Here is a 27,405-nt window from a genome sequence, read left to right on the forward strand (position 1 = left end):
CCCCACAGAACCCATCTTGCTGGGAGAAGCCTACAGAAATAGCTTCAGGGGGATTTCGGTCCCACCTCAGGCCAATATTTTGGTACAACCCCAGTTTTTTACTCCAGATAAGCCTCGTGGGACATCTCTGTCCCATCCATCTTAGACCTTCCTGCATCCACCTGAGAAGACCATCCTCCGAGTTGCTCCAGACGCCCTCCCTGAGCCTCAGAAACAATTACATGAAGGAGATATGAGGGATGAGGCAAAAAGAGTCACTAAGTGGAAACTTTTTATTTAAAGACCCTGATGCCCTAAAATAAAAGTTGGGGCAGCAGAAAGCATTGAAGAATGAACATGGGCAAGAGGTTAAAAATCCTTGTGAAGGTACCATTAAAGTGATGCGTTGCAGGTTATGGGGAACGACGGGACTGAACAAGGGGGGAGAGCTCCTGTACCTCCCATGGGACACTGCCTGCAGAAGTGGCCCACCCTTACTAAAGCACTTATTTTTCACAGGGTGGCTGGGTCCTGGCCCTCGGGACTCGCAGGCAGGCACGAACGTCCGCCTCACGCCAAGCTACCAGCCAGCAGAATTAAAAGCTTCAAGCTAAAGGTGAAGGGGCAGCCTGCTCTTTGGAGCCGTTCCCAAAATAACCCCATAGGCATCAGAGAGAAGAACACTTAGAGCCTTGCCTGGACACGTGTCTAAAAATCTCCAAAAATAGCTCCCGCTTCCCCTTTGAAAAACACTGCGGTTCCCAATGCCTCACAGGAACTCTGTTTCTGCTCAGAGAAGCCACAAAATAAGTGAGCAGCCCAGGATTGATCTATGAGCACATCTGGACTAGCTGAGATCGGCTTTACGGAGAAGAAAAAAAAAAAAAAACCTGAAGATTTTAAACAGCATGTGTCAAATCCAGGGACCTTTATTTCTCTGGAATGGAAAGAATTTGCCAGCCTGGACAAAAAATTGCAGGCGGCGATTGTACATTCTTTCAAATAAAAAAAAGAACACACACACAAGAGTTTGGCTCCATAAATTTCTGTCATAAGAAACAACTTTGAATTGTACACCAAGCTTTTTACAAAGCATCAATGTTAAGATGGTTTACCGTGCTCTATCACATTCTCGGCCATTTATACAGAATATGCCATACCAAATGCTACATCAGCTTAAGACATTTTTAAAAATTAGTATTAAAAAGATACAAAGGCATGTTGGCTTTCATTTGGGTTTTTTATTAAGACATGGGAGTTCTCTTTGTTTGTTTTCCTAAGGAAGTCACTAAAAAAATATAATAACTTAATTCGTAAGGACAAGATTGGTTAAAAATCCAGCCTTGCTTGCTTGGCAGCCTTCTGAGCTCGTACCTCTGTTGCTTCCATTAGTCTAACAGCACCACAGGCTGCAGACGTGTCCTGCGGGGCCTCAGCCTGCGCTCCAGATCTGTCCATGCTCTCAGTTACTGGTTTTGTTCAGAGTTTTCACCGTGGCCAGGAAATATTCCTGGCCAAACGCTAAAAGCGATCTTCAGCCAAACAGGGGATTTCAATCGGGGCCAATTTCGCATGGGTTTAGCCCTTTGTCTTTTGCCTCTTTGTACATCCTTTGGAAGTCTTTAAAACGAGGGGCACAGCCTAACCTGGCCTCCCCAAAGTGCATGCGTCCCGTGAAAAGGAAGTCTCCGTCTCCTGGTTTCACCCCACACTCCAGCAGGGTCTTTATTTGTCCTCGCCAGTTCCCACTCTCCCCCGTGAGCTGAAAGACTTTGCTCTTCTGCCTGTACAGTTTGTTGACGCCGACGTGAATTATGGATTCTTGCTCTTCTGCCTTGTTTGTTACATCTTGAATGGAGCCTCTGATCACTGGAAACAGAAAAAGGACGAAAGGAAGAGTTACCCAAAACCCCTCTGGAAGAACCGGCTCCGAACTCAGCCCCATGCAACCAGGCAGTTCAAGGGGAACTGATTTCACTACAGCAGCCCCAGTTTTGAGTTAAGTTTGTATCAGTAACCTCCAGCACATGTTTGTGTTTGTTACAGTTTATATTTGCAACCCATCCAGCAAAGGGCACCCACATATTATATTTAAACACAAAAATAATTACATCAGACAAATAGCATCAATGACGATAAAGAGTGCTAACAACAAGATGCTCCCTGACAACGTACTTTCTGTTCTTCAGCCGTTCAGATACCAGCTAATGCTAATTTCCCTTTTAAAAAGGGAAGCACCGAGAATTATTGAAACTTTTGGTCTTTCGTCAACAGTCCATTTTAGGGCAGCAAGTAAAGGCCCCTCCTACACGCACCCAGGTCTCTCAATGTCTACTTCCATTGTGGTTGCTGGGTCATTCTCTGTCCACCCTGGGGAAGCGGCAGCTGGGCAGACGGTTTGGAGGTCCTTCCCACCATGTCGTCCTCCCTCTCCCATGCACACAGCCCCTTTAGAGAGCATTTACTGCTGGTGGAAGTTGCCAAGCGTAAGTAAGTGCCCATCAGTGTTTATGGGTGTCACATTCAAGTGAGTCACCCAGGGAAGGAGGGAGGGGGGAAGCAACAACTCACCAAAATCACTAGTGCAGACAGCCAAGAGGACTTCGGTGTCACTGCATGGTCGGCAGGGAGCTGGAGAGAAAGGGTCAGAGTTAGCAAAGGACTAGACGACAGTAAATAAATAAACCAGTATTTCGATTAACCAAAAACGGGACACGCACATACGCACACGACACGGGGACAAGGGGTCCAAAGACCTGTCAGGCATCAATAATGCTGCAAGAAATGGAGGCTAATCCTAGCCTCAAGAGATTTTTGTACTTAAGTAGGAATATGGATCTCTTTAACGCTCCTGCTGGCATATATTATCTAGCAAACACCCCACACACTCACTGCGCTTATGCAAAATATGTTTTGATACTGGGTGCGTTTGCAGCGTGCTCTGCTGTAGATTCAAAGCTCTCGAAAAGGCTTTGAAGATCATGCGCCTTTTAAACTCTGATGGCAAAGCTTCTTTCTTACAATTTCTATCAACTGTTGTCGGGCTATTTCACAAGCCATTTAGTCTATCACCACATCAAAGATCCAGGAGGTTACAAAGTGGGGGAGGCAAAGAGGGGAGGAAAAAAAACCCCAGCGCATGTGTTTGAGGGCGTCGAGGCAAAGCGGAAACTCCAGCCCGTATCTGTTAGAGCTCAAGCAGCACAAAGACCATTTCCTGTACTGCTGGAAACATTTGGATATCTGCACTAATCTAATCAATGCAAGAATGTGGCTCCTCTTTGTACTCAGCCAGCTATTTCTGAGGAGAAGGTACTGTAGTTGCAGTACAGATGTTTCTGTAATACCCTGTTGAGTTCAGGAATTTGCTTACTATCAGGGTCTGCCCTGCCCGGCGAATTAAGTCTGTCCACTGGCCCAAGGATCAGAGTCCACCTCTTTCCCTTGATGTCATCTTGAAGCGCTACTTACACATCAGTCAGAAAAATGAAAACCCATCAAGCGTGCTTCTCGTCCTGGATTAGTACAGGCAAAGACAACAGCAAAGCTGGGCTCACGCTGGAGACGAGGCCAAGTATCAGAGCTACAGCTTATTTCATGACGCAGTCCACCATCGAACCCCAGGCTGAAGCTACCCCACTTCTCCCCACCCCAAAAAAATTTAGGTTTTGAACCTCAACATCTGAAAACAGTTACCAGATTCCCAAATAGTCACACCCTTCCTCTCACCCCCGGCAGCTTCCCGGAGAAGTTTACCCATTGCGCTAAGAAGTAGATTTAAGCTAGCCTTAACAACACGTAGCTGGTGCCTACGATGCGCAGCTATTGCCCTTCCTCTGTTAGTCGGCACAAGCCATGCTTTAACATAAGACATGGCAAATCTCTTATTTTTTCCAAGGTCCCAGAAAGGCAGTGATCCAGAAAGAAGGATTATTGAACCAAATCCACCAGATTTGCTCCAGTCAGATGATTAATACACAGTGTAAGACGCTGGTTAATAGGATTAAAGAGAACGTAAAATGCACATTTCTGGGCAGGGATATTTGAAGGAATAATTCAAGAAGGTTAAAAAGCTCCAAAAGAAGAGACAAGGAATAGGCAAAATAGTTTTGTTAAAGCATCTGGACCCATCGGGCGAGTCTGAATTTAGTCAAGTCTGAATTTAGCGAGTATGAATGCCTCCAAGGCCTTTAGAAACAAGTCAGCCTTTACCACCCTTCTTTCCCTCACATACCATTTTGGGTCTCTTTTTTGGAAGTTTAGAAACTGCTTAATATCATGAGAAATACAGAGCCAGCCAAAGCCTGGACATAATTGGAGTACTACAATAAATTCAGTCTAAAGATATTTTCATTTTTCGACTCAAGAGATTTTGATTAGCGGCTAGACCAAACATCCAAGTTTCATCTAACAGAGAAAATCATATTAGTCACATAACATCCTACTATGGAGTTTTTTCATTCCTAGAACCTACGAAATGCATCCAGGGCAAATGCCCCTCTTCCCCAGTCTCCCTCTGCCCAAATCAGGACCTGAGATAGATTGACCAAATGGAGGTAACCTGCACATCTGCACGAATCCTGCAGCATTTTCACACGGACAGATGCTCTAAAACAAAGCACAGCTGATGGACAACCTCAAAATCCACAGTTGGATTTCAGACACTGGATTTCAGATATTTTGTTCTGCAAAGATCTAGTAATAAAAAGGCATCTCAGCCTTTTTAAGTCTGAGTGAAAACAGTTTTGGTTTAGACCAGACATCTCTGTAGTTCATCCAACCCCATCAGAAAATTGAAAAAACCAAAATGACTAAGCCATTTTTGTTCTCAAAAGGAGTGCAACACAAGCAACAGCATTAAAGATGAAAAACAAAATAAAAGCGGTTCCTTCCATTTAAATAGACTGACACTATAATAAATCAAATGAACAAATCTCCACATATACACGGAACGGAATCATTGTAATTGTGGACTCCAGGGAAAACCCTGCATCCTTTTTAAATGCAAAAGGAAATTAAAAGTGCTCAATGTTGCTCACACTAGATCATTATTTAAAACCTACTTCAGATCCATGCTGACTTACAGCAGTTTGGTGGCATGCAAGCTTATTTAACAACCATTTACCACCACCCATCACTGCAATACCAGACATACGAAGAACAGAAATCCTCTTCTGTGGAACAACTCCCACATCTGCATTCACAGAGTATCAAATATATCTTGCAAGTGGCAAAAACAAGGTATGCAAGCACAGATGGAAAGCGAGTCGTGAAGGATTACTGCTGGGGTAAATGGACCATTAAAAAGCAAATAACATTCACTCGCTACAACCAAAGCTTCATTCCTGTAAAACCTCATAAAAGAAACAAAATCCTTAGGAGGAGGCAATGCCTACACTTTCTTTTGAATCACAGCCATTAAGGAATCTGTGTGTTAATGTCGCAAGTAGTGATTTGAGCCGGCGTCCAGCACCCGTTCACTCCGGGATCGGGCGGCAGGCGTTTTCCTCCATCAGTAGGTCAAAACGACCCACACACCTCAGGCTAAAATGGGAAGCATCCTTATAACTAAAAAAACAAAACCAAAAAAGAGCACTGCACACATGCACAGCAGGTGAAGATGTTCATTTTCTGGGGAAACGGGCCCGGTTACTAAACAAGACGGCTGTGTTTGCCGGATGCCCGACTCCCTGGGGATGTCTCGAGGGCTGCCCAGGTTCTCGCGTCCAAAAGCAAGTCTATGAACTTGCAACAACAACAATATCAACGTCAGCTGCTCTAATTCCTTTAAACTCGATAAGCCAAAGAGCCTTAATTCATACAGCAGCAGGGGAAGGGTGGAAAAAAAAAAAAAAAGAGAGAAAAGCAACATTTTATTGAAGCCCTCTAAAGCCCAGATGCCTATAACTCAACTCCACCGCCGGTGGCATAAAGCCTGCATTGTGCACGTCGGCTGCCGACTCTCCTGGGAATGCCTTTGATGGATTTTGACAGTATCCTGACCTGAAGTAACCTGAGGCAGCCCCCTCCCTCCACCCCCCAGCCCAGTGCCTCCAAAGGCCTCTCTATTCACCTCCCCGCAGAGGGAGATGTAATTACATCATTCCTCACAAGCCAGCAGTCATGTCCCAGCTGCTTTGAGCGATTTGCCCTCTGAACCTGATGTTACCGAGGAGAACGTGGCGATACTAACAATAGACTGCACTTGTTGGCCAACAGCTTTGTCAAACACGTTGCTGGTCCTCTCCGCGGGGAGGCAGAAATGCTCAGGAAGAGAGGGAGCTGCCCTGAGGAGATGCCATGAGCTCCAGAAGGTCCCCAGCTCAGCCAGCACCAAGGAGTTGAGTTGTCTAGAAAGGATCTCCTCCAATTTTGGGGATGGATTTAAGCGCACCCTTAGTGCTGCAATTCGGCATGAGTCTCCCCTGCCTCGAGAGCTGTGGGTAGGTGTTGCCGTCCTCTCTCAATGCACATACACACACACAACTCCAGCCCTTTCTCCTTTGGTTTGCAACGTTTGCACGCAACCTTTCTATCCTCTGAAAATAGGAGATGGGGGTTATCAGAAGGGCCATCATCACGGTTCAGGATGCCAACTCCCTGCAGGACACATTCAAAGTGAGATGTGCTGGCTCTGGCTGCAGACATCATAGAAACCACATGAATGGGCCTGATCTTCTTGCGACCTTCCCTTACCCCAAAACCAGCTTCCAACCCATGAGTAAGAAGTCTCCTCTGTCTGTCCTGCATGTTCTCAACACACTCCACAACCTCATAGCTATCAAGAAGACTGGATGAACCAGGCTGCAGGTCTCTACACAGTGTCCCAAAACTCCATTTACTGAGCCCAAAAGACCTTCTCCATCCACCCTACATCTCTGGGCAGGCTCTGCTGAACCTACATCATCACTGCTCCGGCAGCTTGCACAGGAAGAGAGACACCCTTTAAACATTTTCACTTCTGCTTAACGCAAAGTAATTGCAGAAAACCGCTTTACCGAGGAATACCCTTTGGTTTTATGAAGGAGCTCGCAGACACGTGCAGTGCGGTAGAGGTGTAGATGGTGGGGGAGGGAAACATAGAGCTGGTTTATCTGCGCTTCCAGTTTCCGTAGCATACATCACCCACACATTCGTATTTCTGAATAATCCTTTGAAGACCTTTTAAGTATCAAAAGCTACTGAGGAGGCCCAGGCAGGGTTGGAGCATTATTTTCTGTTAGTTCTAGGCTTAAATCTTTTGATTAAAGCATGTAGTCTTTTCTCTTGCGTGCTCAGCAGAAGACATTCAAATGGGTCTCGTCGCAGACCAGGTTGATTTAAGCTAAGCCAGCCCGTACCGCAGCACCTCAAGCCATACCAGCGTGGGGCCATGGCAGACCCGTCTCCTGGCTGAAAGCTCTCAGCCTGACATCAGCATTAGTTCATATGGAACAAAAAAAAAAAAAAGAAAACACCCACATCCTTCAAATTCTTGCTGGCAGCTCTGTAATTGCATTTGTACAGGAAAGGGCATCATAGGATGAGTCTCCTTCCTGGAAACATGGAGTACAGACTTCCGAGAGCAGATTATAAAAATAGAAATGCGGTTTCTCCAATGATGGTGCATTTCTCAGTCACTTTTCTAAGTCCTAAGCAGAAATGACTATGTCTCAACCGATTACTGGATCAGTGATTTAGCTGGGAGGGAAGAGTTTAAGGGCAAACATTATACGAGCAAGAAAAAAAAATTCTTGCCCTGATCCTGCTTTGACTAATTAAAAAGTAGAATAAATCCTTGCAATTATTTCTTCCTAAGTCTTCTTAGGCTTCCTCTCTGAAGAGGCAACACTTCTACCATGAAACAAACCTCTCACAGCTCATACCGCAAACAAAAAGACCTGCCACTTTGCAGTGGAGCTGGACAAGAATTTGACAACCACTCTGGTTTACCAGCTTTGACTCGTCATCTCCTTTCTAGATACACCTTCAACTTTCCTCACCCCCTCAGAAAACCCTTCCTGAGCAAGCCAAAATAACATTCAACCTCAAAACACTCACAACCCCCACACCTAAACACCATCTAAACTACATCAATGGATCTGCACGTCACTGCACCTCAAATTTAAAATGAAGACGCTAGCTGGGAGCTCCGGCCAGCAGAGCTGCATCCAGCACACCTGCATTCCATGTAATACCTGCAGCCAGGCAGAGAGGGAAAACGTGGACAGAGGACACAGAGCATCTCCGCAGCTGGGCTGGAAGTTACTGACACCCAGTCACAACACACAGAGGAGCTCTCTCGTCACTCTTTTGTTTTACAAGGTTTTCCTGTCTTTGGATGGGATAGGATTACACGGCTTTCTGCAAGCACTGCACTTTTTCCAGCGTGTCAGTAGGAAACCGCCAAGTCAGGGAGCAAACACAAGAGTTGGACTTGCGCTACTCCCAGCCCCTCGGCTCAGTAAGCCTCGGACACGGGATCCGAAGGGATTGTGCTTCTTCGACGAATAGAAGGTTAATGCTATGAATAACGTACTGAAAGAGTTTAGTGCTTTCCTGAAGGCAGAAGAATTCATTCCTGTATTTGCTAGAAAGTTAATCTGAGCCCCTGTGCTGAGCAGAAAAGGCAGCTCAGAACAAGGACCACAAGCAAAGATACAAAACTCAAAGACTCCCTTCTTCTACAGCCAAAACACAGCCAAGATTTGGTACGGGACAAGATGGTGATTCAGCTGCTGGACCAGAATCATGATGCTGCAATGGACATTCTCCCCTGACTTCTTTATGTGAAGCAGGGATATTGGTGATTTTACCTCTTCAGAAAAGAAAGTGTCAACTCCAGTTCCTCGCCTTGGCTCGTTTCTAACATTCAGTTCAACTTGCACATATGTACAAGTTTCCAGAAGTAACTTGGAAAATATAGACACTGGCCAAGAACAATTTAAACCTGCAAATAAGTTTAATGAAATGCAGACTTTCATATGCTGTGGCATGGATTGTGCCAAGAGAATTAAGTTAATACCACTTCCTTCCTGCAAAGAAAAGAATAAAAAAAGCATATTGTAAACCTCACCGTTAGAGATGTGATGACCTTTGTGTTCTGAGAAACATTAAGACAAGAGACCATAAACCAGAAATTTATCTTTTCACAGAAATGTCTTCCAAGAGGGTATTAAAGTCCTTAAGTACCAAAGAAGACTATTTATGTAAAGACTTGAGGAAGAGATTTGGTACTAGGCAAGCTCCATTTGCAACAGCTTTCAAAATGAAACTTGGCTCAGCAGCTACAGAGCCCGTAAGGATCCTCTGGGATTGCGGAGTCAATGCCTTTTTGCTATTCCAAGATGCAGCACCCATTCTAACAAATGAGCTGAAAGGTCATCTAGAAACACAGCCATTTGTTTAAACAAAAAAAAAATGGGAGGGAAGCAAAAAACGCAGAGCAGGTTTTATTCAAGCAGCATTAGACACTATTAAACTCTGCCTCAGACCCACGCACGAGTTACACCAACCCAGGAGAAATTATGAGAAGTGTCCTATCTTTGAGAGACTTCTTTCCGTCCCACCTCCTCTGGGCTGCTTACTGCTCCAGGAGGAAAAAATAATGCCTGTCCCAAGCACCGTCTCCCTCCCTCCCCTCCTGCCGTACACGGCCCACAGGCGCACTCAGTCTCCATCTCTACCCCGACCCTCTCCACCCTCTTGATCCCAGGGCAGCGTTCAAAGAGCAGTGCTGGGCTCTGGGCTCCCACGTCGCCGTGGCAAAGCTCGGTGCTGGGGTGGGCAGCGACGTAACGTTAACGGGACCAGCGCCAACTCCCAGCTAAGCTCCTACACTTACCCGTTGCGTCACCAGCACTATAAAAATCCTCAGTTACAGGCAAGCCTGCAACGTATCGCGTGCAAAAAGCCCTGCTCAGCAGATCAAATTTTCAGTTCAATTCCTTCTGTCTGAATTGCAGCGGAAAAGAGAGAGCCCAGTGAACAAGAAGTGTCTCTGCAACTGTACGAGTCCACGTTTCTGTGCAAGCAGCATTTGTAATCACCTGCCATTCCTTTGCTTTCCCTCTCCCTCTTCCTAACTGCGATTAAAGGGAAAAGCAGGCAGCAAGGTAACTGCTATGAACTTCTGCTGTATGTGCACAAGACACCAATATAAAGCCATAAAAAAGTATATCTATTTGCTTATCTCCCAGAAAATACCCCTCTCCTTCCTCAAACCTACCGCTGCTGCCCAAGGAGGATTAGGAACGGGAAGCGCCGGGTGGGCGCGAGGATGGACGAGTTGCTGGAGTCAGAGGTGCCTGCGGATGGTTGAGGGACTCCTCCGTCTCCCCCGACCTTGCCGCTGGGGCAGGACCTCTCTCCTGGCCGCCCCTCGAGAGCCCGCCAGCACGGGCAGCCGCGGCGTCGCACCTCCGCGCTGCCCACCCGCTGACGGGCAGCGCGGGACCGCTGCAAGCGCTCCTGCTGACTCCAGACCCACAAAGATTTAGGGCTTGGCTCATCCCCTCTAAAATCGACTCGGAAAATATTTCTTTTTTTCTTCTAAAGAAATTGTCATTCCAAAGCCTTGTAAAAGCACACACTAATCAGCTCTAGCAAAACATAAAGTTTTGATGTCTTGTTTGGTTTTGCCTCGGAGAGCTAACAAAACCCGCAGATGGGATGCCATGCAGCGCCTGCAGGGCAGAAAATGAAAAAGCAGGGTGGTTTTTACCCCCGGACCCCGGGGAAGCTGTGCAGCCGGGCGCAGGGCTCTGGTCCCCCAGCTCCCCTCTGCCCCTGCCAGGGCTCCGGGAGAGGCCGGCGCCAGCACCCACCACCAGGCTGGGTACCTGCCAGGGACACAAAGCCTTCCTCCCTCCCCATCACCCTCCTCTTCGGGTCCGGTCCATTAATGCCTCCTGCGGAGCAGGGGAATAGAATTAAGTAGCAAGCGGCTGGTTAAAGTTAAACCCTGAGAGTGGAGTAATGACAGATCAAAGATTAAGTGAGTCTTAAAAAAAAAAAAAAAAAAAGAAAAAAAAGCAGCATACGTGCACTCACATCCACACAGGTCCTTCTCTTTCCTCTTTCTAGAAATCAAATTCTTTTTGGTATGTGGGAGAGCTCTGAAGCAACAAGGCCAGTTTTCATTTTAAACCCACGTTTATTTGATCAGCCTATTCTTGAGGAAGACTGTGGAAGGGCTACATCTCAATGTCAGAACATTGTTCAGTTAACCCCAGAAAAAGCTACTTAAGGTTCTCCATTTGTAACAGGAAAAGCTTTAAGATATAGACAACTTTTCTTACTTAACAGCACACATTCCTTTGTTATATTAAGATCATTCACCTGTTCTACATAAGCTTGGACTTTTTCTATTATTTTTTTTTTTCTCCTCTTAAATGTCTCGCACCCACTTGCACCTGGATGAAGTTGGTGTAAAGCTACCAGCAGTTCTGGTGGGGCAGAGGGGCATCCTATGCAAACAGGAACGATCCGGGGCGGTTAAGGCAAAGGACAGCCAGGCCAGGCTCCACGTGCACACCCCAGCCCTAATGCTCGGCACAAGCCTCCCAGCAGCAGGACTTCGGGAGAATCCCAGAAATGACATGGGCAAACACCGGAGTTTCTGCCCGTTGCAGGAGTCGATGCCCAAATCCCACACAGGAGTCAGAGCCGTGGAAAAATATACCCGAGGAGGTGCCCATACAACAAAAAATAATAATAATAATAATAATCCTTCCACAAATTTGAATCAGTAGCAAAAGTTAATGCTGGATCAACGCTGCGTGTCATATGGCGGCAGCTTTTTTGACCCAGTATTGAACCTCCCAAGGTCAGATTTAACATATCACAGCTTTGGGTCCAGGGTAGCTTCCAAGTATCCGTGCAGTATTACGGTGTGTATTTTCTAGCTTCTACAGCAGATTAAGGAGAAAGAGATTTTCTGCCGTGCAAATCAAGGCCCTAACACAGGAAAAATTTGGCCCACGTTTCAGTAAGTTTCTTATTCCTCTGGGAAGGTGGGGGGGCGGGAAGAGGAATGCGGTTCCCCCGCCCTCCCATCCCTTCTTTAACTACGGCCTCAGGAATTAGCAAACTAAACAGTTTTGCAGAGCAAGCCCAGAGCATTATTAAAGACTGCCAAGCAACTGCGCTGGATTGCAAATCTGTTTGTGGGGCGATCTTCCGCAGTACGTAAAGGTCAGCGCAAAGCAGAGCCCCAGCTGCCCGGACAATACACCTGACTGCTTATTGGTTTTGACTGCCCACTGAGTTGAGAAATAAGCTAACGGCATTCGTGGCCAGTCTAGCAAAAATAAGCTATTTTCTTACCCCCTCTCCCCTGCAGCTGTGTATTTATCATTGCAGCTCCATTGTCACCTCCTCTGCCCACTGCAAAACCAACTACTGTCCTGGCAACATCAAAGGACAAGTAGGGCCAGAGGAGACTGCTGTCAAATTCATTTTCTTGGGGGAAGGAGAGATTAAATTAGGGCATCCCTCCAATTTTGGTTTTTTTTTTTTTTAGGTGAAGCCTTCTCAGTTCAACATTTTTCACTTCATTGAGGCTCAGATCCCAAAAACGTCACCTACGCTCAATTTAGGAACATGTAAGAGCATGTGCGTTCCCCGAGCATCGGAACTGCACTTTGAAATCATTTCACACAGGAAGAAACCCGGAAACTTTGCTCTCAAACTCTGTCCCCCAGTCCATCATTCGCTTCAAATCTGACCACTTTAGGCACGTGAATAATTAGAGCAGGTTTCTAGCTCCTCAAAATTAATCCCACTCCAGGCTCTGTTATACGGCAGCCAGCCTGACCAATTTAGACATTGAGCCATGACACCCAGTTCAGTGATATGCTCTCAAAAACTGGCTTCAAATGTGCGTTTTCAAATATATATCTGGTTAGGGAATGCTGTTTACTCTTCCGTAAAAAGTGAGTTTTGTGTCTAGTTTTGTATCATCATTTACTATGGGAAAAGACATAAAAGAAGTTACTATGGAAGTTCTTCCTGCAAGGAGGGTGAGCACACAAAAAACTGTTCAGAAAATAACGTATCCTAAAGCAGGAGTGTCAACACGGTCCCTTATAAGGCCAATAATTGTTATGTATTTTGAACAACTGTATTAAAGGCTGTTTTCTGGTGGTTTTCTCTTAAAACTTGCTGCTGACCTTTTAGAGGGAGAAAAAGCATCTAAAACAACAGCAAACCTTTAGCTGCACGGGAGAGCCTACCTTACATGCCACCCGACAAGGTGTACTCAGACTTAGAGAACAGATCCCTGGGCTTTGCTTTGCTGCTCGTTACGCGTTTCCCCAGCAAACCCTGCTGAGAGGAGTGCAATAGCAATTCTGTTCTTCTGTGCCAATCAAACCAGACCCGGCTCACATGTGCTTTTTCCCCCCTAACACAGCTTAACCCCAAGAGGTATGAGCGTTTTATCCCATGCAGAAAATTGGGGTGGAAAAAAAGCCAAAGCAAGCCATTTTTCTCATCTCACGGCGGGCATGGGAATACACACCCGTGCCGACGCCGCAGCACACAGCGGTACTCCCACCCCTGCCACATAGTGCGGTGCCAACATCTCGGATGGTCACAATGACTCAAGGAGAACCTGTGCTAAGCATAAAGGTCGCGGGGACTTTCCGTTTAAGTGTTCCAAGTGCCTCTTTCCATCACTTCTGCTACCGGCGGCGATGAGCACAGCGGGGACCCGACCGCGATTTTCCATATTGCGAATACCTTGGCAGAGAGCGGGCACACCAGCCGCAGCTTCCTGCTCACCGGCCTCTGGGACAAGAAGTGAAAATGTTTCCACGCCGACAAGAAGTGAAAAATACACCAGCGCATCTGCTGCTTCAGGCTACAAAGCTTAGTGGTGCATTCGGCCTCCAAGAAAGAAAAAAAAAAAATGGGATATTTGGGAGCAACCAGAGGAAAGCGTGAGATTAGGAGCCTACGAGCTGCAATGACAACAGCGCTCTGGGAGAATACTTGCAGAGATACGGCAGATTGGTGCCCACCTCTGCCAAACCCAAACTGCATTAAAGATCAAAAGTTAAGAGGGGTGCTTCAAAAAGCCGTTTGTTAGTAGAAACACTGGCAAAGCCCAAATACTTATGAGCTTTCTTAATTTCCAATCTGTTTTCTCAGGCCAGTGAATTAACAGCATACAGGAAATAGCTGAATACTGTTCTTAATTAGTTAACTGGATTTATCCAGTTTTGCCTTGGTTTTCAGATACCCACTTGAGTGCTGTACCTCCCATCTATTAATATTCTCAGCCAGGTATCCAGCATTAATAAAGAAAACGTCTAAAACAGTTACTAGAACCTGCACTAAGTCGGTAGATGCCATCAAGATAAAGGGACGTTTTTGTTAAAGTTTGACTTCTTTACTACACAAAAGCAGGGGGGTAATGAAGGGCTTTCAATTTACCTCCTGAGCTCTAACAACGAAATTCCAGACATCCCCATGAGCGCGCAATGGGAAAAGCAAACTACGCAGCTTACATAAAGTTGGATCCAGAGCTTGGACGCAACACTCTTGAAACACAGACTTTAGGTAACAAAACAAAGGTCGTTTGGTAGGAGGGGAGGAAGAGGATTGACCTTCCTCTCCAAAACGTTTGGTGAAACCTACAGATTCTTCGTTCAGACTAGTTGAGCAGAAGCTGAAGAACTTAAAAAGCCAATGACTATCAAGGGACCTTCACACTTTTCATAGGAATTTAATCCAAGCAGCTTGCTGCGGTGCAAGGCAGACCTAGACCAGGCACACGCTCCACTACAGCTGAGAAGCTCATGTGGGTCATCACCTTCAGAAAACTTCTGCCAAAACCTCCGTCTACTTGCCAGTATAGGCAGTATAGCAGAGCCCCACAGTATTTTCTTCCAGCACAAAGCAGAAGAGATTAGAATCAACAGAATCCAACAACCTAAACAAGTTCTGCTGCTTCTCAAATGGCCTCAGGCCAAAATGTCACAGTGCCTCAGTTCTTCAGTTGGGCAAACACCAAGGCTTCAGAGCCTTGCTGCAAGCAGGAGCTGAAGTTAATGGACCATCAGCATGGATGGGAATTACACAGGGCTCCAATGCAAAGCCTAATCTGAAATCAAAAGCACTTTCAGTCACCCATCACTTTGGGTATCAAGAGGAGAAGGAACCCATCGAGATGTCTGAATCATCCAGTTGACCCTTCTTAGAGACTACTCACATCAAATGGTGACAAGCGCTGTAGCATGCTTGCCCTCGCTCCTCTTCCCAGCTTAAGAAACTACAAACCCCCAGAAATGCGCTTTTTTGCCGGTTACTATCACAGTAGAAACCATCCCACACCAAATTTCAGCAATCTGAATTAAAACCTATCAGCATACTACAAATACTCCCTACAGTTAGGGAAGCCTTCAGAGAATGCGATAAGGCAGACTCAGAGCCAAGAAAAGGGTTAAACCCCCAAAATCTGGAAAATTTTAAGACTGCGCTGTGTCATTCAACCTTCCCGAGAAAAGGGAAAGGCCAATTCAGAACCTGTGTATGTTTTCTACTGAATTATTTGCTGGACTCTGATTAAGTGGGAAAGAATGACTGTAAACTAATAAAACTTGAGGTTTTCCAATTAAACCACAGGCACCCTGCCAAGCACTGCTGATTTGTTGATGCACCCTGCAATGTCAGGACTCTGAGGACACAACAGGTCATTAAAGTATTAAACAGATGACTTATACTCTTTAATCAGAGCTGGGATGCCAGGTTAGGGAAAGAGAGTAAACTCAAGGGCAGAGTACAATAATTATCACCAGGAAACAAACACGCCATTCAGCAAAGTCAAGAGAAGTTGTTAGCAAGCTGCACAAGGAAAGGGCCGGATTACTGAGCCCCACACCTGGGTCTTTTATGATAGTCATCTCCCCCACTCCGCAGTCCTAAGAAAATGATGCAATATTTGTGATTGTCAGTCCTTCGCCATCGGACGAAGCGCCCCGGCGTTACGCAACGCCAGGAAGTGCGCAAGCCTCCTCTGCCCAGCTCTGCCAGCACATCTCAGCCCCCGTCTGCAACGGCATCTCCCGTCCTTGTCATCTCTTCACACGTACTGCCAGCTCTGCCGAACGCCGTCAAACTGCAACTAAGAGATGAGCAGGCTCGTTTTTCCAGTGTGCAATAGCCAAACCACCGTAAGCCACGTCCGTGACCCAGGGACAGAAGTATGCCTGGAGAGAAATGCAGAACCTTCAATCCAGCTTTCAGCTCCCTAAGGTCAGCACTTGCCTCTGGCTCGAGCTTCCTCTCCGATGAAGAAGTCACCAGTGATTTCAGTCGATGGATTGCAAACTTCCCCTCCAAATGAACACCTCAGTAAAGGACATTTATTTGGAGGTTTCACAGAAAAACTAGAAGCAGCTCCAGAAGAAAGGAGGCCCACGAACTGCAAAGAGCTCCAGATGTATTGCTCTATAGAAGCCTCACAAGGCAGCTATTTGGCAGTTTCCCCAGACATATAGATATTTATAGGAGAATAAAAGTGCTCATCTGACCGAGTAGTGGAAAGAGTCATGTATGGCATTTTCATCATGTTTTCACCCCCCACTGCCCCTCCCCAGAGTCTGGGGATCCAAAAAAAGGCAAGAGAAATAATTTAAAATACAATAGAGATCCCCAGTTTGCCCTGAAGGCTCTGCTGATGAACTATTAAAGAGCTGCTTCTGTCCAAACAAGACACTTGGAGCATGAAGCAGATAGCCTACCACATTGTTTTAGAAGACAGCACCGAAATTCAACCAGTGCCTGTTACAGCTGAAAATACAGCAGTCACAGAAAAAGTGATTTAATATGCCTATCAAAGAGGAAGGCTATAATTGGATTCATTCCTCGGTTTGACTTCTGAAAGTCTCTGAAGAAAACTCCCATCAGCTTTAAAAATCTCCAAGATTTTATGTGGAACGAAGAGCACTTAGTTCTAAAAACACAGCAGTTTGTGCCGGCTTGTGACAATAAGTATGCCAGCAGCAAGCCCCCTCGGTTCTAGCAAAGCTGGGGGGAAACCATATCTATGTGCAAACTAAAACCAGCAACGATAAGCAGTATTTCTTGCATGTTATGTTATTATACGCAAAAGCAATTTCAGCTTTTTTGGGAAAGAAAAAGTATAGGACTTTTCTTGGTAAGTTTAAGTGACTTATCACTCGCCTGCCTGTGTCTCCATCCTCATAGCCTGTCACAGAAAGCAGCACTGAATCTGGCAACATTCTCCAAATAACTGATTAAACAATGTATGTAATGTTTTCTGCAATGGAATTTTACTACATAGCTAACATTCTGCACAGCATATTCATCTCTGCAGAAATGATCTTACTGGGAAAAGAGCTCTACAGCAGATACCCCGCTTCTTTTGCGGCACTTGTAAAATGCAGAAGCGCAGAAGTCTGCTTAAAATGCAGAACACTTGATACTAAGCTACAAGTTGCATAGATGGCAAGAGTGAAGAAGGCAACTTAAATATTTGAATATTTGCCTTTATAGTTTTTTTGTTTTAATGGCAAACACGCCATCTATCAGCTATTGGGGTTACTGCATTAGCCCTCCGCCAACTGCCGTCTCGTTGAGTTAAGAACTGTTCATCTCAGTCCAACTAAGATCTGTACCAAAAAGAAAAGCCACATCTGAATGGGTGTGCCAACGTCGAAACGCTAGCAGGGCGGCGAGCGTGCGCAAATTGGCAAACAGAGCCCTGGTGTGGAAGGGAGCCAGGGGAGGGGAGAGGATGGGACTCAAGTTCTGCAATCCCTTATCCCAAAAAAGGACGAGGGATGCAATGCCTGGAAGATACAGCCGCAGTTTAATTAGCCACACCACCGCTTATCAAGTAGCATCTCAGGCAAAGCCTATGGCATCACTACCGCAGAACTCAGACAGCCTACGTACGGCGTCTTTAGGCTCACTTTACATCGGGTTTTACCCTGGGCCAAGACATCTCAAGTGTGCTGCGGGGACTCTTCGCCCCTGCTGCGGGGCTGCTTTCGTCCCCACCAGTTCAAAAGAGTAATCTGGTTGCCACCACTTAAAATACCTAAACCTTGAAAACTCCCTAGTCATTTGGGACAAACTACCCTAGATCTGCTATTCCTCAGGCTATTCTGGAAATCTCCTTGGTTTTGGGGATAAAAGCTAGAGGCAATTCTGAACGGAGGAGATGCATGAACCAGATACCACCTACCTAAAGAGAATTTCCCCTTCCCCTGTCACCCTCCACAAATGCTAGTTATTCTTCTTCTCAAACTGTCTAATTGATTAGCGTAATTAGGTTACACCTAGAGCTATTGTTCCCAAATGGTATTTAGCTTGCTATTTAGTATCAGACTTTACAGGCTTGTAAGCTCTTCCAGTTTGTCCATTCCCCCTTCCCGCAAGCTTTTCCCTGGCGTAAAACTCCTCCCTACAAAACTTGCTTTTCATAATGGTTGAGAGAGAAGACAACACCGGGCACTGTAAAAGTATTGTCATGGTGTTGAAGAGCTTTGCCATGGCACAGTAATGCTCAAGAGAGTGTAACAAGCAGAGCTGAGGAAGGAACGCACTATTTTCCTTTTTTTTTAAAAAAAAAAAAAGCAATAATTAGGTCAGCAAATAGCAGTAGTTGCAGAGGAAAAAAAAAAAAACACGGAAAAGGAGTTCCTCCTTGTTTAAATGTTTATTATTCAAAACATGCAGCAGGGTCTTAAAAACTGAGTAAAAAAGTAGTTAGAAAACTGTTACAGCAAGGCTGGGAAGCCCAGTTCACACTGGAGTTCACTGTAGGGTAAAGCCAGCTCCTGTGATTCACCCCATGCCTGCAAGGGGAGAATCGTTCACAATGTAGCCCTTAACAAATCATTTGGAATTCAGCCTATGCTACCAGCTTCCAAAAAACAACAACAACAAAAAAAAACCCAGAAAAAAAAATCAATTCTTCCGCAATAGCCTGTTTATAAAACATGTCCTTAAAAGCACATGAAATTCAGACCCAACCACTTTCCCACTCACTCACTCTGCCATCTGTTACGCATCCAATACAGTACGTGAAAATATGACCAATATCCCAGAACTCACCAGAAACTGTGTGCAAATCAGATGCTATCCCCTTGTTCATCAATTCGTACTGGAAGCCTGTAATCTTCCTGCTAATGTCCTGCTGCGGAGTGGCCTCGATAAACAGGCCCCCCTGATCATAGCCAAAGCAATATACTTTACTGGGGCTGCGACCTCCATCTCGGACCAAGAGTTTCAGTTCTCCAGTTTTTTCCAAATAAATATTTGCTCCTGCAGAGTCCTTGAAGGGCTTTATGCAAACAGTCAAATGTTTGTAAGAGGCAGGTGAAGTATTGGGTCGCAGGTTGACTATGAGTGCTCCCGTGGGATACATCCACTCTATTGACCCTTCAGAACAGCGGAGGTAGACCTGTTCAACATCCTTCTTGTGAGACTCGTGTGTTAAGCCACTGGGGGAAGAAAGGAAGAGAAAGTTAGAGAAATGACAGAGCTAGTAACGTGACTGTCATAACCTCAAACCTTCTAAGACCCACATCAACAAACGCAGGAAATCTCTGACAGCATTGAGTATTAGCCCATCCAGCTCAGCAGCTGTCTCTTGCAAGTCTGCGACCTTAATATTACAGGACAATTTTAAATCATCTCCCAAAAGAAAAAGTCAAACCACTAGGAACTGACTTCCAAATTAAATAGGATATAAGCACATGATCAAAAGCAATTAAATTACTACAGCCTCAGTTACTGCCCATCAGCTGAGCTGTGGCAAATGACTTGGCGCATACTAAGCAAAACACGTACGCTTGAACTGCCTTCCTGGTGGCTTAAACCAGCACGTTCTCCAGCCTCGCAGATCAGACTCCACCTTTTGCCGAGTACTTTGTTCCCCTTCCAAGTCTATATTCCCAATGGATCTGAAACCGGGAGGGATGCCAAGCTCACCCTGTGAATGCCAGAGCAAAGGGATGCTCTGGGTGCTACTGACACCCTCTGCCCCAGCTGGGCAGCCCCAGTCTCCAAACTGGGAGGTAGGGAGAGAAGTCAGTACACTCCCCAGTCATAGCCAGGGAAGCATCAGACTATGCTGCTTTCTTCGGTACGTGTACCTGTTCCCCCATTTCTCCCCAATATGAGGTTTAAGCTTAGCTTATCAGTTTACTGCCCAGCTCCGAAGGGCTACGAGCAGACACACAGCTACGGACGTTCAGCAAAAACCAGAACACGTGGCCAGTTACTATTGCTGGGGCACAGGGCCGCTGTCGGTCCCGTGTCCTTACCCAGCACCATGGCAAAAAATTAACACCCCAACAGCCATTTCGAGGGCCGGTGATCACAGAGACGGACAGGAGCCCGACACGAAGATCCCAGGGCCAACTGCTAGCGAAAGGAGAGCAAACTGCCATGCTTAAGCAGGATGACTAGTAAATCCCCGTGACTCGCTTGCCCACAGCCTAAACTGAGGACAGCTCTAAACAACCCTTGCTGCCTGTCACTGCTGCTGGACCAACCCCACAGGTTCTTTACCCAGAGTGACTCAAAGCACTAATATGACACTGCATGCTGTAGGCACTCCAGTTAAAAGAAAAAGCAGTGGGAAGCCTGGTTTATTAGTTACAGCATTTGGGCCATTAGGCAAAAATCCTTTGGTGCCTGTCCCTGTCCTGTCACAAACCTATTATGTGAGTATGAGCAAACCACTTCACCACCAAGCTTGTTTCTCCTCCTACGCTTCGCGTACCTAGTTCCCAAACATAAGCATCTTTTATTCTATACCTGCAGAGCACCACCCAAAACGAGACCCTTCAACGCAGCCCATGGGTCTGCTTTGCAGTACTTTAGAGAAGCTTCACAACATTCCCGCTTGCAGGCAGATGAACCAAGACAGGGGAAAAAAAATTTAAAAGCATTAAATGACTTGTCTGAGGTTACACAGGAAATCTGTGGCAAAGAACGTACAGTGCAAGTAATGACATCAAGCTCTGGTTTCTCAACAGAAACCTCCAAATATACAGTTCCCCATCCCAAAGATATATTCAGGTACTGAAAAGGGTTTAAATTCAAGTCAGCATTTAGAAAGTAACAAGAAGCCATGTGCAAAAGAAGGGGAAAAAAACCCCATATGGTTTGCATTTACTGTTGACGTGACTCATTATTGTGAGTGTCAGTGTGACCCACTTGATAGAGGTTACACGAGGAAGCTCAGAAAAAAAGTCATATTTAATAACAATAGTGCCTGCAAACATGTGCTTTTAAATAATCTTGAAAGCCACATCAAGAACACAGATGAGGAGAAAAGAGGGACAAGTTTCTGACCTTTTAGTCTCTTGCCCTCAAATTCAGTAGTACTTAACACATTCAGGAAACTTAACTTGCAGTGGGATATTTCAAGTTGACTGTAAATCCACATCTGGTCCACAAAATCACTTTTCACCACAGCATGCACATGATGCCACTCAACAGCAAACAGAGAAGTCTGTTTATGTGCAAGCAGTGAATAAGTAAAATTAAAGAGTGTAAAGCTTATCCCTCAGCAAAGGGGCAAAAAACTACACTCGTACATCACTTGTTCCTACTCCAGACATCAAAACAAGCTGCAGAGGTTTTGCAGGACTTACACTGGCAAATTCCACCCTGAAGCCTGAGTGCTTCAACAGAAGGAGGATACCAGGGGCAAAGCTCTGGACTCATGCAGTGAAACTGCTGTTGCAAGTGATCCCAGCAACACTGAGGCAGTGAATTTCTGCCAGAGAAAAAAGCCTTAACATTCATTTTGTTCAAACATTCATGCTGTTCAAACAAAAAACAGGGTGGACTCTGAAATTATCTTCTGAAAGCCAATTATATCCCAGAGGCAAGAGTGATGCCATTAGACAGATACATCAAGCACAAGTACCTGTGCACATTAAGCCTTATAATAAAGGATGACTCAAAAGTCAAGCAGATTTCAAAATACATGCTCACATTACTTAACAGCAACCACCACCATCCAGCAAAACCTGTTGCTTTGCTTCCCGTCAAAATGACATGTCACCACATTGAGGGATCGTTCAACGTCATGGTCAGTTCTCAGTAGCCAGTCATCAGACACACCATGTCCACAAAACAGTGGAGGTCCAGGGGCCTTTCCCCCCCATCCCCCAAGCTCATTTGAGTTTTGGTTTTGGGGTTTTTTAAAGTATATGGCAAGGAGATAGGACAGCTGCTCCATGGTTACGGTGATGGATGAGCCATCCATCCTCCCTTTCAAATCCGTGCTGTTTATTGGGACTTACTTCTACAACAAGTACTGCTTCCTCATACCAATCCATGAGGACACCCTGAATCACTGCATTTGTCTCCTCACTCCTCTCCCTTTCTGGTTTCAGCCACCTCCCTCTGTCTGCCCTGAAAGATCTATTACGGTATCGGTGCAGTAAGCTGTTACGCTGCAACACGCAACAGGTGTCATTTAAAGAAAAAGGGAGCAGGAGGAATATTCACACTAGCTACTTTAGCTATTTATTTATTCTATTACAGATGCTCTGAAGAGCCCTAGAAATACCCACGTCTTCCCAGCACCCCTCAGCGAACACAGGGAACTTTTGCTCCTAATTTGGGGTATCTAATTAAGGGTGACAAGCTGGAGAGCACTGAGACTTCCCCAGAGCATCCACCGGTGCAGAGGGCAAGATTGATGGAGGTAAGTAGCCACATCAGAGCTGAATTCTGGCTCCTATAGCCTCAAAACCACCAAACTAGCATATTCCCAGCATGTCACTGAAGCAGTTTTGCCCAAAGCATCGAGAGGTCACTGCAGTACAAAAACCTGAAGTTACAGTAAGAGTAATAATCAGACACACACCATAGTGAAGTTTCTGCTTTCTTCTGGACAAAGCTTTCCTGGAAGCTCTCTGCCAAGCTATTTATTAAGATGCTGCTATGGCCTACTGAGTGTACTTAAATTGCAGGTGTCAAGCTGTGCATTGCATCAGATTTCCCTGGAAGCATGAGGGATACCTACAGGAATCCTAGCGAAGCTCTTCATACTGCTCAGGGATATAAGCTCGTCACTTCTGCACAAGCTAATGGGGAAAAAAAAAATCATATCCAGAATATTCTACTTCTAAGATCATTGCTTTTAATATAGACATGTATATAAAGGTGAGAAAACACCTTCAGGTTTACTGTAGGAGATGACTAGACTCTCAACTCTGCCAGCACAAGACAACTGAGAATTTCACTGTGGGAAGAAAGACTACATTTTGGCATTCAAGTTCATAGGTTTTTCAAACAGTTAGTTAAGGTAAAAAACATCACATGACTTCAAAACATTATATTCCACATAAAAAATCCTTTCTGACCCATATAGCGATTAGTATCCACACTGAAATATTTAATTAGATGGTATTTACTGGTACATCAAATTACCTTTCTTTCCTTCTTAACTGCTAGCCTCTTAGGACAAAGCAGATTATATTTAACACCCTTAGGACTGCCAGCTTTTCTGCCGACAGCGATTTGCTACCAGCAAGGCCAAAGCCAGCCTGGTTTACCTTATCCCCTCCCGAGATTCCTGTCCACCTGGACCCCGGGACTCTCTCACACAAGTGAAACCTCCCAAACTGAGCTGTGAGCGCAAGAAGGCAGCTCTTCCTCCCCTGTGCCTCCAACAGCATCATCACGGAGCTGTCACCGCTTTGGCTCACCGGAGCAACAACAGGCGAGCGAGTCCAAGCTTGCGTCACCAGTTCACCCCAAACTCAGTTACAGGAAATGATATTTCACGTGTCGTCGTCCCCCAGCAAGCATCACCCCCTTAGTTGATACTCAAGGCATTGCTTATTCCAGCCCTGCTCAGGTGACATGGGTAGTCACTGCTTGCTCTGAGAAAACAGGACAGGAATAAGAACCAAACAGGACAAGATTACAGGGGTTTGTCATTGCTCTTTTAAAAAACACGCTGTCCAGGTAAGTACAGGCAGCCAGGATGCTTAGGGATGAAAGCAGGTACAGCTGGGGGGGGAGGTCGGTAAAGCAAACTGATACAACTAGGAGATTGCCACAGAACTAATAGGTTTGGTTCCTATCCAACGGACTCGCCTTCAAGTGGATTCACTGGGATCAACTACGCATCAATTGTCAGGAGTCAAAAAAAGTTCAGAAAAAAGGAACCACCAAGCATGTGCATGTTTCAGACGGTAACAGGTAAGAAACTGCTATGCTGAATGTCAATCCAGCTGTTTCCCCACTTTGAATTCTCCCTACTCCAAAACACCCTACTGACAGAAGCTGGTCAAACTTTTATTTTAAAGAGAGTCAGATGTGAGCAGAACAGTAGAGTCACAACGTTTTACTCTCCGCGTACAGAAAACCTGACCCAGCAATGCTTTTTAAAGTCGCTTTTTAAAACCCCGCACAGCGGAGGAGGTCACAGACCCAACCACAGACGTTAAACTCACTACAAGCAATTAAAGGAAAGATAATTTGGGAGATAAACACTTGAGAACTGGAGAGCTTTCACAACCAGCGCAAGTGGGATAAAGGAGGAGCGAGGCCGGGGCTCAGCATCCGCGCCTCCTGCGCGGGCCGCGGTGCGGGCCGCCTCCCCGGAGCAGGGGGGGACGGCAGCGGCTGCGGGCGGCCGAGGGCCGGGACCGCACGGCGGGGAGAGCCGGGCCGGGCCGGGCCGGGCAGGGCAGGGCGCCCAGCGCCAGAGCCGGGGCGGGACGCCCTCGCTGCGGCGGGAGCCCGCTGCAGGTGCACCGCATCCCGGGGCCGGGCCCCGCGGGCAGAAGCCGGGGGAGAGACCCGGGGCTGCCCCGAGCGCGGCGCGGTGCGGCCGGAGCCTGCCCGGCCCCGCCGGTTCCCCGGGCGCGGCCTCCGCGGAGCGCTGGGGGCCGCGGGGAAGATGGTCGCGGGCAGAAACTTCTCCGCGGCGGACATGGCACCGCCCTCCTCCTCCTCCTCCTCCTCCTCCCAGCCCACCGAGCCGCGCTGCCGGGCAGAGGGAGCCCAGCCCGCCCGGGCCCCTCCATCCCTCCCCCGCTCCGGGGGCCGCTGCCCCGCGCCTCTTCGCGGCGAGGCGAGCCCGGCGAGAGCGGCCGGCTGCCCGCAGGGGAGGGAGGGAGGGAGGGAGGGAGGCAGAGCCGCCCCGCAGCCCCGGCTCTCCGCCCCGCAGCCCCGGCTCTCCGCCTCGGGCCGCCCCCCTTCCCCGAGCGCCGGCCGGGCATCGCAGCGCCCTGCGCCGCTGCGCAGCGGGAGGGCTCTCCCTTTTGTTGTCGGCACCAACTTCTTCTCCCGGCGGGGCGGGGATGGACGTGGCAGCTCCCGCTTCCCCCCCCCCTCAGCCCGGCGGGGTCTGGCCTCACCTCCCCTTCCAGTTGCACAGGTCGCTGGAGTACTGAGCCGCGGCGCCGCCGCCCAGCAGCAGCCGCAGCCCCAGCAGCAGCGGCAGGAGCCCGGCGGTCGGGGCGCTCCACATGGTCCCCCCCCGCCGCGACCCCCCGGCCCGGTGCGAATGCGGTGCAGGCGGCGCGGAGCGATGCGCGCAGCGCCCGGGGGCTCGCCTACATGGTGGGGAGCGCAGCAGGGCGGAGCGGCTACCCCATGCCCGGCTCCGCGCTGCGCCGCTCCGGCTCTGGCTCTGAAGTTTGCACCAGCTCGCTGCGGGCTCCCAGCTGAGGGGCGGGGAGCGGCCCTGCCTCCCCGAGCCGCCCGCAAAGAGCCGGCTCCTCCTTCCCCCCTTCCCTCCCTCCTCCGGGGGGGCCGGCACTTGCTGCGCGAGCAAAACGCGGCGCCGGATCGGGAACCGCGGCTGCCCCGCGGGCACGGCCCGGCCCGGCCCGGCCGCTGCGGGACGCCGCCGCCTCCCCGGCCCCTTGCCGGTGCCCTGGCCTGGGGCGTGAGCCCCGCTGCCCTGCCTGGTCCCCGGCCTCGGGCTGTCCCCGCGCCTGCCGGGGGTGCGCAGGGCAGCGGGGATGCCCAGCGAGCCCGGTGGGAGCGAAGGGGCCGGGAAAGTCAGCGGCCGCTCCTCCGGCGCTGGGGGAGCCCCGGGTGCCAGCAGTGAGCTGCCGCCGGGCCCGGGCGCGCTCCTCGCTGCGGCGGGGTCAGCTCCCGCTGGGCACGGCTCCTGGTGGAGGGAGGCTGATGACTTTGAACCTTCTTGTGTCTCCACTTACCAGGAAGCGCTTGGGACTCGATCCTATTTGTAAAACTCTCCAGCACTTAATTGACCACTCTGGATAACTGCTCGTCTGGTTTAATGTCGCTGTTTATCCCGTAGTCGACTTCGGATACTCAACCCTTAGTGGCAGAGACCCTTCAGTGAGAAACCAGAGGCAAAGAAATGCCTTCCAGGATGTGAGGGAAGCGCAGGGGGTGAATCAGCCCAAAACCCAAACTACCTGGGCCAAGATAAATGGGGAAAAAAAAAAAAGGAAAGAAAGATTAGGGGGGGATCCGGCTGCACACAGGCTGTGCTCCCATACGCCAAGCGCCACATACTTCCTTCAAAAAAGCAACAAGGGGGTCGAGATTGAGATTGTATATCCACAGATAGGAGAGGGGTTAAAATATTTCCAGATCACTGACTTTCTTAGTCTCCTGTTGTTCTTTCAAGTGTCTGTCACGCAGCTTTGTTAAGGGCACTGCACAGATTTTTCTAGGTGAGAGTTCATGGATGAGTATTAAACATTTACACCCTGTTCCCAGTTTGGTGCGTTACCCTCCTTGGTACCTTTTAAAACACCTTGCGAAGTGCCCCGCTGCTGTCTGGGAGGATCCGATGCCTAAACCAGGATATTCCAGTTCCGAGTGCTTCCCGCCTGCCTCTGCACCGAGGATTAAATCCTTCACAGTGTATCCCCTTCCATTTGTGGGTTTAGCTTTTCATGTCGTTTTTGTTTGGTAAATTACAGGTACTGTTCTGTTGATTATGAAGTATTAACATAATTACAGTAATTATGTCAAATGATGCAATGCATGTAAACATGTAATTAGCATGCAGGGACAACACTGAGCAAAGTGATGACACATGCAATAATGCAAAATGCCTTATTCTCCTGGTCATGTGCAGTGACACGGGCTTTAGAGCTCACTGCCTTGATTATTTCTTCAGAAGGAGGTTTTGTTAGAATGTTTTGCTTCCTTCCCTCATAGTGGAAAGAAAAGCATACTGAGAAAACACCGTATTGCTTTATGCCTCGGCGTGTTTGTATGTGCAACCCTCTGCATGCCCCCCAACGCACTGTATCTGATTTCCTTTGCAATATTCTAACTCTTTGCATTTGATAAAACAAACAAGTGCCCAGGCAGCTGCTCACGTTACACTTTGGAACTTTTGAAAGTGCCTGAAAACTGGGAACTTTTAAGATAGGGAACAGCGTGTGCTGTTTTGCAGCGGCTACCACCTCTGCTTTTCATTCTCCCCCTTTTAACTCAGAA

General features: G+C 47.6%; 1 protein-coding gene across 1 annotated transcript; it reads right to left on the minus strand.

Annotated features, from left to right (window-relative positions):
• Nucleotides 1–1,013: 1,013 nt before the first annotated feature.
• On the minus strand, nt 1,014–25,444 carry METRNL (meteorin like, glial cell differentiation regulator). Its single transcript, XM_059828246.1, has 4 exons — nt 25,332–25,444; nt 19,048–19,436; nt 2,551–2,610; nt 1,014–1,848 (listed from the first exon to the last, which is right to left on the minus strand). The coding sequence occupies exons 1-4, from the start codon at nt 25,442–25,444 to the stop codon at nt 1,532–1,534; spliced, it is 879 nt and encodes a 292-aa protein (XP_059684229.1). The 3' UTR covers nt 1,014–1,531.
• Between the last annotated feature and the right edge of the window lie 1,961 nt (nt 25,445–27,405).

This window comes from Gavia stellata, chromosome 22, assembly GCF_030936135.1.
Source record: "Gavia stellata isolate bGavSte3 chromosome 22, bGavSte3.hap2, whole genome shotgun sequence".
Classification (NCBI taxonomy): domain Eukaryota; kingdom Metazoa; phylum Chordata; class Aves; order Gaviiformes; family Gaviidae; genus Gavia; species Gavia stellata.